We start from the raw sequence: 15,516 nt of genomic DNA, 5'->3' as shown, positions 1-15,516 counted from the left end.
CTTTCACCCTGCTCTTCCACCGCCTTTCTCCCTCCGCTGGAAGATGGGGCAAAATAGCTGATGAGCTAGAAACAGACATACCCTTTGTGTGGCAGCCTTAAGCTCCCCTAGCCCTTTGCCCCTTACCAAGGGGAACACTTGGCATTGCTGGGCTCTTCTGCCCACTAAAACAGCCTTGTGCTCAGCCGTGGGGCTTGTAGGTCACCCCACGCTTGGGAACTATCCTCAGTAGCCCCCGCCCGGGAAATCTTCATTGCCAGGGTAGTTCTGTTCAGGAGGGACAGTTTGCCCAATATCTAGTTTGCCATAGTTGTTACCAATGTGAATGAATCCTCCCAACCCTCGGGGAAGTAGAGGAATGGTTGTCATCAGTATTAATCTGTATGATGGAAAGGACTAGAAACACATTGTTGAACCCTATTCTATTGATGGGGAAAAGTGAGACACAAAGAGATCAAGTGATTTGGCCAAAGCGACTTAATTAGCATTTGCTTTATAGTAGCACTTTGCCCCCCCCCACTCCTCCGTCCCCCCGTGATCAGGGCCTCTTTGTGCTAGGTGCTGTTGAATGCAGTGAGAGACAGTCCTGCCCCAAAGACTTCACAATCTAAAGAGACAACACAGAAGAAGGGTGGGAGAAAGGACGGATTATGATCCCCATTTATACAGACAGGGATCTATGTTACAGAGTGATTAATGCTAAGGTCACACAGGAAGCAAAGAGAAGAGCTAGCACATGAATTCAGGTACTTTACTTGAAGGACTGGGCCACAAGTCAGTGGCAGAGCCACAGAGGTATCCAGGGTCCTGTTATCTAGTTATCTCCGCTGACCACTAGACCAATATTGAATGCAGTCCCAGTTCTACAATTATTATTTATTTGTATTACCATTGTGCCTTGGAGCCCTCATCAGGGACCGGGACCCCATTGTGCTAAGCACTGTACAAACAGAACCAAAAGACAGCTCCTGCCCCAGAAAGCTGACAGCCTAAGTATAAGACAGGAGACAACAGAAGGGCACAAACAATCAGACAGGTGAATACAAGGAAACTAGGAAACAGGATTGCTCAGCATGGTGGGCAGTGGTCTCACCACTCCAGCGGCCTACGTATTGTCAAGTCTTTTGTAGGCATCACAGGAAAGGAGACTTTGAGGAGGGATTGAAGGTGAATAATGAGGTGAATTTGTGATGTTGATGGGGAGCTCCTCCCAGGTGTGAGGGGCAGCATGGGAGAAATCACAAAGGTTCTTGTTTCAAAATTTAACAGGTAAGACAATGGAGGCACATTTTGATAGTGAACTCCATAAAGCAGCTCCAACACCAGTTGGACAAGGTATATCTCTGCTCCAAAACTAAAACAAAGAGTGGAGGAAAATTCAAAGTTAAGGCTGGCATCTCTTTCGTAAGGTAGGATGGCCCAAAACCTCAAAGGTAATTCCCATTGAAAGAAATGGGAGTTAGGCACCTAAATACCTTTCAGGATCTGGGCCTCTCTCTCTATCCTAGCTTTGAATGTTGTATTTGTTCCCCAAGAAGAAAAAGAAAAAGGATTTGCAAGGAAATGCCAACAGACCTTTAATTGCAGTGGTAGGAACAACGCTGCTCTAAAAATCCTTCAAATATCCATCTTCCTAAAAAGTAGCTTTGAAAACACACAACTTCTAGTGCCTCACTTTTATTCAGAAACCAATGAGTCCAGATAGGCTTAGTTTAATTCCCCTGCTAATAGTGCATTCATTGTCCAGGCCACTTCCCTACAGAAATGAATTATGTGCCTGGCTGCTCCCATGATGTTCTTCACCAAGGGACAGGTCCTGCAACTTGCTGCCACCCCTTAGCAGTTACTGGCTTTATCAGGCACTGAGGGTACTTGGTTACTTGCACAGCTGGTTCCTAGAGTGTCTGTACTACTTATTAATCAGATGGAGCAGCAGTTTTCAACCTGGAGTCCACGGACCCCTGGGAGACTGCAGACTATGTCTAAGGGGTCCAGGAAAGGTGACTAGGAACAGTTTCAGATCCCCAAAAAGGCATTCTGGTTTTCTGATTAACCAAAAGTATGTGAATGTGTGTGTATTTGCCTACAAGTCAAAACCTGGAAGTGTTGTCATTACCACAGATGCCCACAGTTTCGTGCTCTCTCTCACGCCACATCAAATGCTGTGCTGAGCACGTGCAACATTGATAATTAAATCCTTTGCAGTTTGACACTACACCAGTAGAAGAGCAGAGGATAGGCTGCTTTTAGAGGCGGTTACTTTCATATACCAAGAGCACTAGCAGGGATAGGTCTGGTCATTATCTGTTTAATAGTCCTCTTTGCAAGCATAATGCATACACTGCAATTGAATTTTGGCTATATGAGGCTAGCATTAGTCTCCTTTCCACCATGCTATTTCAAGTCATACGCTAAGTGAGATAGCAGAGCTTTGAAAACTGTGTTTGCTCCCTGGCATCTCTTCGCACCCCTTGCCAGGGGCAGCAGCTCTGCTAATTTTGGGTGGTGCCCAGAATGAGTCCAAGTCCCACCCCCACACACCTGCCTAAAGCTCTGGGAGGGAGTTTAGGTGCAGGAGGGGTGCAGACTCTGAGAGAGACTTTGGGTGCTGCTTGCAGGCTCTGGCCTCGGACAGAGGGTTAGGGTGCAGGGCTGGGCCAAGGCTGAGGGATTTGGGATGCAGAAAGCAGGCTGCCCTGGGGCTGGGGGCCAGAGAGGAGAACTCCCCCCAGCCCTCTACCCCCCTGGCAGCAGCAAGTACTGGGGAGGGAGGAGGGCCCCTCCCCAGTGCAACACTCATCCAAGTCCTCCGCAGCTGTTACTCAGGAGGTCCAGCCAGGATAAGTCCCCCGCAGTCAGGTGCAGCAGCCACCTCAGATTGCCCCCAGTGCCGCTCCCTTGTCGCTGGCAGCGGCCAGCGAGGGAGTGCACCACGGAACCGCAGGGGGCAGCTGCCCACAGCAGGCAGGGATGCTCCAGGTGAGGCACACAGGGGTAGCAGGTGGGGCCTGGGGAAAGACCTGCCCTCAACATTGGTGAAGCTGGGCCCTCCCAGGCCCTGCATTTTCTGGAGCCTGGGCAACATAGGCCCAAACATCTCACTGCCCCTTGCACAGTGTAGGCAATATAGAGAACTATATACAGGACTAGGCCTCCTAATAGAGTTCTTAGAGCAAGGAAGGTGATTTACCTAGAGAGGTACTGTGGGGAGTGGAAGGGGGAGAAATCCTCACTGGAAGCCTCCTCAGATTCTGCCAGCAGCCCTCTAACAGTGCTTCCTCACTGCTATTACTTGAGCTTCCCTTGATATACAAACATGAGAAATGGAGTAGGGTTAGGTGACAGGAATACTCAGTCATTCCAACAAAAGATCCTCAAACAGCAAGAGGAACAGGCACTGCTCTCATCCGAAGGTAGCTATAGTTAGCCTAAAGGATTACGTAGGGGAGGAAATTAGGAAGCAATATTTACAGTTATTCATGCAGAGAAAAAAAAAATCACAAGTTCAGACAATTTATCCCATTAAATTCTAACTTGAGAGAGAAAGCACAGTATTTTGGGAGAGGGGAAGATGTGTAGTAAGTGTTCAGTTCCATGGCACTAGAGATCCTAGCAATTTTGCACATCTAGGAAAGCAGCAGCTATAGAGAATACAGTCACCTTAAATGCTAGTATAGTGATAGCTGACACTAGGGTTAAGCTACTGTCCACCCCCAGTGGAGAGGGCCCTCAAGTTAATTATGCAATTGTGAGGAAGTTTGCTTTTCAGTTGTTTCTTAAACCAGCTAAGTCTTTTGTCAGCCAGGCAAGTTACTCAGCCTTGAAGGGGGTGTAAATAGCCTGATGAAGAGTTCACTTTTTACGAACTGCGATCCTTTAGATTTAACGATGGCTCTATTCTCTGGCTACCCTGCCTTTATGGAAGTATCCTCACTGATCTTATGCTTGAAGGTCTAAGGCCATGGCCAGAGTAGGTAGGGACATTTAAATTTTCCAGTTCAAGGTAGCATCTGTTATGCAGTAAATAAGCACTCATTTTCAAAGTAAGCTAAAGAAAACTTCAAGCTAATCCCATTTCAAAACAAGAACCCCAACACTATGTGATTAGATCCACCTGGTGTGGAGCCCTGACTTCTTCCCCCTGCCCTGCAGGCAAGAAAAAAAACAAACCCACCCACCCAGCCAAAAACCAAGCCTAACTCCTGCATTCCCACCCCCACACGTTTGGCACAAAACTGCCTATTCCTGATCAATTGTCACTTTCTGCATGTAGCGTAGGTACCTCAGCCCACATGGAATTGTCAGAGAAGAGATGTTGCCAAAATAACCCTGTCAAAGACTCAGAAGGGACAGGGCTGATTTTAGCAAGATCTTGTTTTGGACAAGTCTACTTTTCTAGGTCCAGTTACTGGTCAACAACTGCTGTGTGGCTCTATGTTTTGTGTAGGGCAAGTATTGCCAATTCTGAAAATCAGGACTGCTGCATCTCTGGGAGCTGGTGTTCACAGAAGACCACAGCTATGGAGGACCGCTTTATGAAACCCCTATTGTTGGCCTAAGTTTAAGCCTAGTGTAGTGGCTACTATCTGCAAGAGTCACCACCACTATGCCAGGACACTTGAGCTACACAGAGCGTGGCTGGAGACCCTAGCCCTGCAACTGCCTGGGTTAACTAGAAGAGTAGCGGAAGGTTGACAGACAGCACAACATTTTCTAGAATGCAGTTGTCTCCTCAAAAATGCCCCATGGTGTCTAGTGTAGTGAGTCCAATTGCTTTTGTAATAGGCACTAGGAGTGTTGGTTTCATTAGTGCTAGACATGGTGCGGTTGGTATAAAGAACACCAGATCTCCTGCAAGAGTCTGTGTACTAGCCCTGCATTTTAGATCTACCTTGCTGCTACTGCGGATGTACTGACGGGCATTAACTTCTACTGGTTGAGTCGTGGATAGGATCAGAGGAAACATGGAGCTCTTTAGCACAAAGACCAAGTCCTAGGGTTGTCACCTTAATGATGACTGTAGGTTAGGTTGAGATTAGGCTCAGTCTCTCCTTGGTCTATCTACAGGGAAAAGGGCTCTAAAAACACCAGCAACAATACAAGTGCCTTCACCCTACTACATTAACTGAACAGTAAGGAGCAGCTGTATAGTAGAATAGGTACTTATGACAATTAAACAATGGAATTAGGACAGTTGTCAGGCTAGCAGTTACTATTGAGTTAACATTTTGTACCATGGGACTGGCTGGCTGGTCTGTCTGGGCTTTAGACATAGGCCAAGTCTCACTGGCTTCTGTTGGAAACTAGAAGCTAGATTTCAGAAGTGGCTACTTCTGAAATAAAGGAGAGAGTCCACCATGAACTAGTGCACCAGCAGTTTATTTTATCACAAGTCATTTAGCGTATCACTTTCCCATTACAGATTTTGTCCTCTTCAGATTTTTAAAGAGAGCCACTGACACCAGTGCAGTGGCCATCAGGCCAAGGACCATGGTAGCTGCTGCTACTACAGTGGTCCATGCTCCTTCTCTCAGTGGAGTTTCTTCTGTAGGGAGGGAAAAAAGGTAGAACCACAAATTAGTGGCCAAATTATGCCATAACTTGGCTTGGCAACAACATGCCTCAGTTAGGTCAAGGAGAGGGCATTTGTTCCATACCTTGGGTTGAAGGCCATTCATCTGCTACAAAGCGAACAGGACCAGGTAAGCTTGCTACACCGGAGTTCTCTGCTTGCACCACAACATCTGCAAGAGATTTGTCACCACATAATTCTGACTAACTGGAGTCTGGAAACCCACAAATATAGCAAGCTAACTGGCTATATTCCAGTTCTGTCCAGAGACCATCAATAGGAATGCTTCAAGGTCTAGGAAACCATGGCCTACAAGAAGGTGGAAAAGTGGGTTGTTTAGTCCAGAAAAGACAACTGAGCGCTACCTTACTTTGACATGCTTGAAGACTTTCCACTGACCACAGTGCTGGATCACCTTCTTTATAAGGAGAATAAATCAGGGGCTTCAATCACAGCAAGGGATGTTTAGGTTAGGAAAGGTTTCCCTCCTAATGTCTAACTGCAAGGGTAGGCAGGCACTGGAACAAAGTTACCTAGATGGTTTGCAGAATTGGTCACTGGTGGTTGTTAAAGGAAAGTAGAGCTGGGCTAGATACTTAGTACTTAGTCCTGGTTGAGTGCGGGAGACTAGGAGACCTAGCAAGTTCCCTTTCACATCTACATTATTCTGCTGTAGTAGGACAGCATGTTTATGTGACATTCTAGTTGCCAGCAGTGATTAAATCCTACCTCGTTTGTTTCTGGCTGAGGGAGGACATCGTGTTGAACACAGAGGGGAGTCTGGGTGAAGTCCGTCACAGAGAAGAGCACTGCAATGGAAGTACACCTAGAGCAAAGATAAGGGAGAGACATTTGGAGCACAGGAAGCCCGAGCCTTCAGCTAGCGCTAGAGGGACTGCACTTACTAGGCTAGTGAGAGCCTTGTCACCCGCTACAAAGGCGAAGGTCTTCACTTCAAATCTCTGGCGATAGTTGGGATAGCTGACTGCTAGGCCCACTGGATGAAATGTGGTTCTGTAGTTATCTAGTTCATAGTCACACCTACAGGAGATCATGTAGAAAGGCAGCTTCTCAGAAAGGTCAGCGTTGATGTCAGGCAAGAAGAGTCTTGGAAGGTTTGCATCATTAACATTCCAGTTTAATATTTAGTCCATTACCCAAGAGACCCTCAATACTGTTCCCTAGAGATCTGCCAGAGCTTGGAAGCCTGCATTAGGACAGCAATTCATTGAGGTTTTGAGTCACCTCAGTTGTGAGCCATTGAGTGACAGTTGGCATTTCATAGAATATCAGGGTTGGAAGGGACCTCAGGAGGTCATCTAGTCCAACCCCCTGCTCAAAGCAGGACCTATCCCCAATCAAATCATCCCAGCCAAGGCTTTGTCAAGCCTGACCTTAAGAACTTCCAAGGAAGGAGATTCTACCACCTCCCTAGGTAATGCATTCCAGTATTTCACCACCCTCCTAGTGAAAAAGATTTTCCTAATATCCAACCTAAACCTCCCCCACTGCAACTTGAGACCATTACTCCTTGTCCTGTCCTGTCCTCTTCTACCACTGAGAATAGCCTAGAACCATCCTCTCTGGAACCACCTCTCAGGTGGTTGAAAGCAGCTATCAAATCCCCCCTCATTCTTCTCTTCCGCATACTAAACAATCCCAGTTCCCTCAGCCTCTCCTCATAAGTCATGTGTTCCAGACCCCTAATCATTTGTTGCCCTTCGCTGGACTCTTTCCAATTTATCCACATCCTTCTTGTAGTGTGGGGCCCAAAACTGGACAGTACTCCAGATGAGGACTCACCCATGTCGAATAGAGGGGAACCATCACGTCCCTCGATCTGCTCGCTATGCCTGTACTTATACATCCCAAAATGCCATGGGCCCTTCTTGGCAAGAAGGGCCCACTGCTGACTCATATCCAGCTTCTCGTCCACTGTCACCCCTAGGTCCTTTTCCGCAAAACTGCTGCCTAGCCATTCGGTCACTAGTCTGTAGCTGTGCATTGGGTTCTTCCGTCCTAAGTGCAGGACCCTGCACTTTCCTTATTGAACCTCATCAGGTTTCTTTTGGCCCAATCCTCCAATTTGTCTAGGTCCCTCTGTATCCTATCTACCACTCCTCCCAGTTTAGTATCAAAGCATTTACACACTCAGGCCTTGAGCATGTGCACTCTCAAATGTCTAGCTTGACCTAAGGCTAGAGCGACCTACACTGTGTGATCAGATCATAGCCAGACAGCAACCCTTTGCTCCCACATCCATGTGAGGAACATGGCGCTCACAGCTCCAACAAGCCTTTGCATAGCATTTCAGGGAAACACTTGAGCAGGCCAGCCTCACCTATGTTCCTACAGCAGTTGGAATATACCTACCCATCCACAACAATGTTCCACCGGGGCAGAGAGCTTGGATCTTGCGATGTTGTTGCCCAACAGTCATCCAGTACCAGTCGGATGTTGGGGTCATTGCGGTTCAGAACTTGCACTTCCAAGAAGATTGGTTGCCGCAGATATTTCACAATAGGGTACTGGTCGTCACTGTAGGGCTCCATGTAGGAGTCATCTGAAAAAACCAAGTACGGCAGAGTTGACAGCCCAGTTCACAATAGGTCGGAATCTCAATCTAGAGAGATGAAGCAGCCAGCTGTGTAAGAAGTCTGGTACTGTAGGTGCCTAGAAGGACACAGCTAGTGGGTGCTTTAGGTGAACTCCTTGCACAGGGAGAGAAAAAGCTTCCTTAACCCAACATCCCTACTGGATTCCCCCACACGAAGAGGCTCTATTAAAACCTAGCCTGCCAGGTCTAGGTCACAGACCAGCAGTGATGGAATCATGCCACCCCCAGATATCAAAATGTCTCTGGGTCTACTTCTCTGGATAGTAGGGACTGAAGAGCTCCTTTGACTATGGAGGGAATCGCTTCATTTCTGCCCTGGACACAATTTGCGGCTAGATGCAAGCTTTACCTGGATAGATCAGCAGGATCAAGGAGAGAGGACCCTGGTTTATTGAAGAAACTGGAGGAGGGAGACTGCTTATCCTTATGCTCAGGGACGCATCACCACTTTTGTAGGTGCACACGACGGTCAGCCTGAAAGACAGAATGCGCAGCATCAGGTTAGCTGGCTATTTGCAGTCAGTCACTTTGCTTAGTGTTGCGATGGGCTGTCACCAGCAGAGTTGTGGACTGACCTGAATTCACTGTCCCTAGAAATCCTGCGTGGCGGTTGATCTGCCCACAAGGCACGCACTTCATTCTCATAAGTTGTCCTCTCGCCTTCAAACTACAGGGGATACAGGAGTCTTAGTGACTGCCCTGCCACTGGAGCGCCTTTAGCAGTCACTGTCCTGACACTTACCCTCTGCCTTGTCCCACACCTGTTCAGTGGGACGTGAAACCGAACCATGTCATTTGAGGGAGACTTGAAGACTGGTTTGCATGTAGGATCTCTTAGCCTGATGGTATCCAAGTCCAGGGCTGGTTTTGTCCTGTCACTCTGTACTTCAAAGTCCATGTAGCCATCCTGAGTGCACACAGCCGCTGAAACATTCAAGGAATTGGGATGGGTTGCTGTAGGGGACTCCAGGACATGGGGCTATGGCAGCCCCTGCATCAGTTCAGTGAGGAACTACACCGAGTGTTTTAGCTGAGCTGTGTGTGCAGGGGCCCTGACGACCCTAGGAATTGTTCTGCACCTACTGGATTGTCCCTGGTCTCCATTTTATAGAGCATAATCTGGAGGGCAAGGATCCTGCAACAGCTCATGCCCGGAAGCTCAAGGACCCATAAACTGCTCACAAAGCAGTGCTCTAGGAGGATGAATCAGATTGGAGGGTAGGCTGGAGTCTACCCATTAGCCTGCCCTAACCAGCTCAGGCAAGGGAACCTGGTGTCTGGTTCTAGTCTACCACCTACTCCGTAGAGCAGGTAAACAAGGGCTGGGTGTCACAGGACCAGAGCCAATCCTTAAGGGAGTATAAGGGGTGGAGCAGGGCAGAACAAACAGCCCTCCAGTAGCTGCTGACTGGCTGCAAAATGGGGGGGGGGGGGGGAGAAGGAGAAGTCCTCAGATGGAGTTGTGATTGGTTGTGCCTTCTGCCACCTCCACGAAAAGGGAGCTGTCATTACTACGTGGATTCTCAGAGGAGTTAAGTGATCAGACTGTGTGAAGCCTCCCATCACCAAGCAGTAGGTCATGTCCAGGTCACCCAAATGTCAACCCAAGAAACAGTCCTTCCTTTGTGGTAAGGACATCTATATTTGACCCAGGAAACATGACCGCAACTAAATGGGCTCCAAGACAAAGCTACAGAGAGCCCCTACATCGGAAGTTGCTCTTGCCAGCTACTAGGAGTTTGCACCAGACGTATCTGCACTTGTAGCTGAGCTCAACCTATGGCTAAGTGTTCCCATCAAAGATGGACGCTCCAGATTCATAGCGTAACATGCTGAGGGCTTACTCAGTCTCCTGCATTAAGGAAATTCATTTCATGGAGCCACTGAGTTGCAACAGTGCAAATCTTGGAAGCTTGACATCTCTCATGTTGATCAGCAGTTCAGGGACAGCTAAAGCTGCACTACTACAGAAAGAGTTCCCAGGATAAACAGACCGTCTTACCTATTGGTGCATGTTGGTCACAGGGACACTCTGGATAAGTCACCATTGACACCATTTCTCCATGCAAGTTGAAAGCTAATCTTAGAGATGCCAAGTATGACTGAAGTCCGAAGCAGCTCTCCTCATACAGCTGGAAGAGAGGGAGGCCATGACAGTTTGTAGCAGTTGAGTTAAGACTTGGCCTCTGAATCAGTCATTTAGACGGGACTAATCTAGCCAGGAATATTAGTGTCTCAGAAGGATACTTATCCGCCATTCTAATATGTCTCCTGCGTCAAGTAATAGGGATTTGGAGAGTTTAGTGTCAGTTACTGACTGAAACTGAAGTGTCTGTTCATGGAACGATGCATGTTAGACCTAGATGGACCTTCCAAGTGAGCCATTCAAATGTACTTTTGGCCTTACAGAGAGTCAGCATGTGGTCCATTTTCTTTCAACTGGAACTCACTCTTACTTAGGGGCATCAGATTGCAGCATGCTATGTTCTGTCCACAGAACCATTCCTGACCCCAAACGGACATTATCAGCAGCAACACAGCATGGTATTCCCTCCCTCTTCATATCTAAGCCTATTAGGCTAGCTTCCTCTTGGGGATAATCTATATCCTTCTGGAGAATTTCAGGATGGTGCTTCAGGATTAGGAGTAGCAGACATGACACCTGTCCAGGCAAGCCCAGGGGTTGAGCTACTGGCATGACAAGACAAGGGAAGGATCAGGACTGTGGATACTAGAACAAGCAGCCTGAATTTGATGAGGTAGCAAGGGGTAGTTTGTTGACAGACCTTGCTAGAATGGTCCACAAAGAAGATTTCTAGGAGATGTATCTGGAGAGCGCTGGTAGAGATGGGGCTTGTGGGGGTGTCAGGAAAGAGGTTGCCATAATGGAGACAGTTCTAGCTGTATTAGAGGTTATGCTTAGGAAGACTGAGGTGGTTGTGTTGGCGGGGGGAGGGTCACAATACATACAGCTGCCAAGTGGTGGCATGAGAAGATCTGACTGGAGTCAATACCAAGGCACTGACCAGACAGATGCCTCAGTCGGACTGATTGTAACTAAATCCTTCTCTACTCCAGTACTCTGCAGTTCATTTCAAAAAGAATGAATGGCAATTGTGACCTTTCCTAAAGGAGAGATTACTAGTTTGTAGGGAGCTTACTCTGGACTTCAGGATTCTTTTGCTGATGTGCAGCTTCATGCCCCTTCTGGTGTCCAGAGCAATTCCATTTGCTTGGAGTTGGGTCATGGGAATGTTTCTGTTGTCTATACTCACAGCAGAGAGGATCCCTGGGAAAGCTGGGATGGCAACAGTCATGTGTGTGGAGTTACAGGTTGCTGGACCTGAAAGAATAGCTCTGTTAGTTTCCAGAGATATTTTAAGGTACAAGTCCCTCTCGGGTCAGAGGAGGGACCAGCTTCCGCTGTGAGGAGAGGAAGTTTTACCTGGTGCACAGATCATTCTTGATTCTACAGTTAGCCGCTGGTCAGGAGGCCCATATGAAAGCTTGAATGCCACAGTATATAGCATCTGGTTGTCTTGCTGCAGAGGATAGATACGGTTGAGAACAGCAGGTTATTCACAGTGCAGTTCCCAGTGCCAGGTATAAGAGAAGTCGATTAGGATTCAGTGAGCCAGGCTGTAGTTCTGAAGCGACTTCAGAGGTTAGCCACTGGAGATACACCCTAGCTGTTTCACATTACTCCTACACACAGGAGTTCTGGGGAAGGGTGTACAAGCTCCATTCTAGGCCCTCATGCACCACATGGAGTCATAGCCAGAAGTCAAGCGGCAGCTGTTTCAGTAGGCAGGTAGCTCTCACACACTCCCATTTCCAGATGCCCTCATGGACTGCATGTAGAGTCAGACTAATCAGACTGCCCCAATAGCTCAGACTAGTGAGCCTCAGAAGCCTGAGACTTCTCACGGTTTCTATTTATAGAAACCATCATTTGCCTATGGCAAGTTTTGCCTTTTGGCCTCTAGACAGGCTTGTGCACCTACCTTGTAAGAGGTGACTCCAGTTGCACCAAAAGAAACCTGGAAGATTAGGTTGTTGCTGTCAGCTAGGAATGTATACCCTTGCTGCATGGCTTGCCTAAGGCTTAGCCTGTGTGTTCGTGTTCCATCATCTACGGACAGTATCCAGGCCATCTGAGATTCTGTAGTCTGCAATTTGAGACTTCTGGTCAGTCAGGCATAAGGTTTTTCATTACCAGACAAGGGGGTTATTCTTCTTATCTTTAAGAAGTGTTAAGACTGCTGTGAGTGGCAGCTTGGCTAACCAACAAACACTAGAGAGATACTGAAGGGTCCAGTTTGCTACTTTAGCAAGCATCACCAAAGTGGCAGTTCCTACATGCAGCAGTTCTACTTTAGAGGCATGTTACTTTGCACACCCAGCCCCCAATTTGACCAAAGTTTCATACCATGTGTTCGTCAGCAAAACTGGGAAGGAGTCTTGGAAACACAACCTGAAAGAAAACAGGACAGCAGCTGACTGCAAAGCACACTGTTCAAAGAGAAGAGGATACCAAGCAAGCTTTCCGTGGTGAATGGAACAAGGAGCCTCTAACCGATGAGAGGAATGGAAGCTTTCGGGGAGTCTTCTGAGGAAGAGTGCTGCAGTGGCTAGAGGCCTGGCTTGTTTCTGGAGGAACAAGGTGGGGAAGCAGCAAATGCTGTTCTCCCCCTGTAGTTTAGTGCACCTGTGCCCAGGTTGGCAGCTACTGGGCATTAGCCAATAGAGGCGTCTACATAATTCAGTAAGCTGTGCCAAGCCTAGCCAGGGAAGCCCACACAAAGGAGGTGGTAAAGGTAACTAGCTAGAGTTTTTACAAATAAGAAGGTAGTCTTTAACCTGAGTCTTCCCACAGATCAGGAAGGGGAAAATCCACTATCACCCTGCTTGTCAGTCAGTCTTGTTTCCTTACTCCCACCACCCAAAGAGAGTCTACAGACACATCTTTACGATTTGACTGAGATGCCATTGAGGTGTCAGACTCCTCTCTACAGCTGAGAGCAGTTCCCTTTCCAAGGGATTGTCAAACTGCCCCACTTACTGCCATGAAGTCTTTAGTACAGTTTGTAGCTCCTGTAAAAATAGTAGGGACGACTTCATCTGCTTGAAGAGAAGCACAGCCAATACTGTAGGTTACATTCTTGTCCCTTGCAATAGTCTCGTTGAGCACCAGCAGCTCTAGTCTCAGCTGGTGTTGGTCATGCTATAGCAAGAGAACACATTGGTCAGAATAAGACAGTGGCAGTTTTACATTACTAGAGGTTGCCTCAGATCAGCAATTAGAGCCAGCCCTCACAGGCCACATGTTCAAGTTGAGAATTTACTTCAGCTGAAGTTGCTGTCTATAGAAGAGGCAGGGTTAGTTTTTAAAAATGGCTCTATATTTGCATCCTTACTCAAAGGAAGGAATTTGATTTGTTGGGAGCCATTCAATTAGTCATTATTCTATGGAAGCACCACCTCAATGGGTGCTCTGGGGAGAAGGAGTCTTCCAGGAAAGAGAGAGGGTACATTACATGACCCAACTACAGTGTTGGGTCACTTAGTAGGAGTCACTTTAGAGCCTCTGTCAAGTGAGCATGTTCCCAAAGCAGAGGGACAGTTTTACCTCTAGTCTGGTGCAGTTCACATACAGAGCAGTTAGCATCAGCCTCTCATGATCCACCATGTAGTCACAGTCTACAATCTCTTCACCACTTGCATCTAGAAAGATGAAGCTGGTCAGCTATGCTGCTAGAAGTTGCCTTGAGAACCTAGCTAAACATGCAGCAATACCTACCAACTACATGGACCTGCCAGAAGTTGCTTCCAAGCTCTCTGGGAAACCCAATCAACATTTTGTCAATGTGACAAGACACCGTCCCTACAAAGGAAAGTGAGCAGTCTGATATCAATTCCTTGCAACACAGGATAGTAGACAGCATACAGGCTGTTAGTATGCTAAAACCCACTCACTCCAGCAAATGGAGAGGAGAGTCACCCCAGGGTCAATAAAACTATCCTGTCAGCCTCAAGACAAGTCCACCCCCCTGCAACCACAATCAGGGGAATGCCCTGGTTACCTGGGAAGTCTAGAGCCATGGAACTAGTAACTCCAGCTGTCAAGGGCACTATAAGGCAGCCAAATAAAAGAAGCAGCCTGCAAACAAAAGAGAAGATGCTCAGAAGCCAGCACAGCAAACAGAACCCTCCCTATACAGGGCCCTAACCAACCCACCCCACACTTACCACATGCTGTAAAAGAACCAACCTAGCTGTAATACAGGTAACCTCATGGCTGAGAGTCAAGCCACCCACATGAAGACACCAGAACAACTCACCTCCTACTCAGCTACAGGGGTTATATTGGAGGGGCTGCAGCCCCAGCACACCAACAGCTCTTGGAAAACACCTGGGATGCTTTCTCATCACCTGCTAGCAGCTGACTCTGAGGCTGATGGTTTGCACCTGGCCCTGTTCTGTGCCGCAACCAGTGAGGAGGGGGCGGCTTAGGGTCAAAGCTCCTCTTTCAAGGGGATTGTATGCCCCTTTGCACAATTTTCTGTTTCCCTTCACTTTTAAGATGATTTTTCGTATCCATTTTTGCTTTCACCCTGCTCTTCCACCGCCTTTCTCCCTCCGCTGGAAGATGGGGCAAAATAGCTGATGAGCTAGAAACAGACAAATGCTTTGTGTGGCAGCCTTAAGCTCCCCTAGCCCTTTGCCCCTTACCAAGGAGAACACTTGGCATTGCTGGGCTCTTCTGCCCACTAAAACAGCCTTGTGCTCAGCTGTGGGGCTTGTAGGTCACCCCACGCTTGGGAACTATCCTCAGTAGGCCCCGCCCGGGAAATCTTCATTGCCAGGGTAGTTCTGTTCAGGAGGGACAGTTTGCCCAATATCTAGTTTGCCATAATTGTTACCAATGTGAATGAATCCTCCCAACCCTCGGGGAAGTAGAGGAATGGTTGTCATCAGTATTAATCTGTATGATGGAAAGGCCTAGAAACACATTGTTGAACCCTATTCTATTGATGGGGAAAAGTGAGACACAAAGAGATCAAGTGATTTGGCCAAAGCGACTTAATTAGCATTTGCTTTATAGTAGCACTTTGCCCCCCCCCCCACTCCTCCATCCCCCCGTGATCAGGGCCTCTTTGTGCTAGGTGCTGTTGAATGCAGTGAGAGACAGTCCTGCCCCAAAGACTTCACAATCTAAAGAGACAACACAGAAGAAGGGTGGGAGAAAGGACGGATTATGATCCCCATTTATACAGACAGGGATCTATGTTACAGAGTGATTAATGCTAAGGTCACACAGGAAGCA

At 47.7% G+C, this 15,516-nt stretch overlaps 1 protein-coding gene across 1 annotated transcript; it reads right to left on the bottom strand.

The window, feature by feature from the left end:
- Positions 1-5,405: 5,405 nt before the first annotated feature.
- On the bottom strand, positions 5,406-14,485 carry LOC141994643 (zona pellucida sperm-binding protein 2-like). The gene is made up of 18 exons (XM_074964874.1): positions 14,439-14,485; positions 14,273-14,349; positions 13,990-14,073; positions 13,819-13,913; positions 13,252-13,413; positions 12,619-12,663; positions 12,194-12,358; positions 11,635-11,731; positions 11,351-11,532; positions 10,192-10,321; positions 8,932-9,113; positions 8,765-8,856; positions 8,539-8,663; positions 7,946-8,135; positions 6,478-6,613; positions 6,302-6,398; positions 5,658-5,744; positions 5,406-5,545 (listed from the first exon to the last, which is right to left on the bottom strand). The coding sequence occupies exons 1-18, from the start codon at positions 14,483-14,485 to the stop codon at positions 5,406-5,408; spliced, it is 2,133 nt and encodes a 710-aa protein (XP_074820975.1).
- Between the last annotated feature and the right edge of the window lie 1,031 nt (positions 14,486-15,516).

The sequence above is a fragment of the Natator depressus genome, chromosome 10 (assembly GCF_965152275.1).
Source record: "Natator depressus isolate rNatDep1 chromosome 10, rNatDep2.hap1, whole genome shotgun sequence".
Lineage (NCBI taxonomy): Eukaryota > Metazoa > Chordata > Testudines > Cheloniidae > Natator > Natator depressus.
The sequence above is the reverse complement of the archived record's forward strand: the minus strand, read 5'-3'. Positions and strand labels throughout refer to the sequence as shown.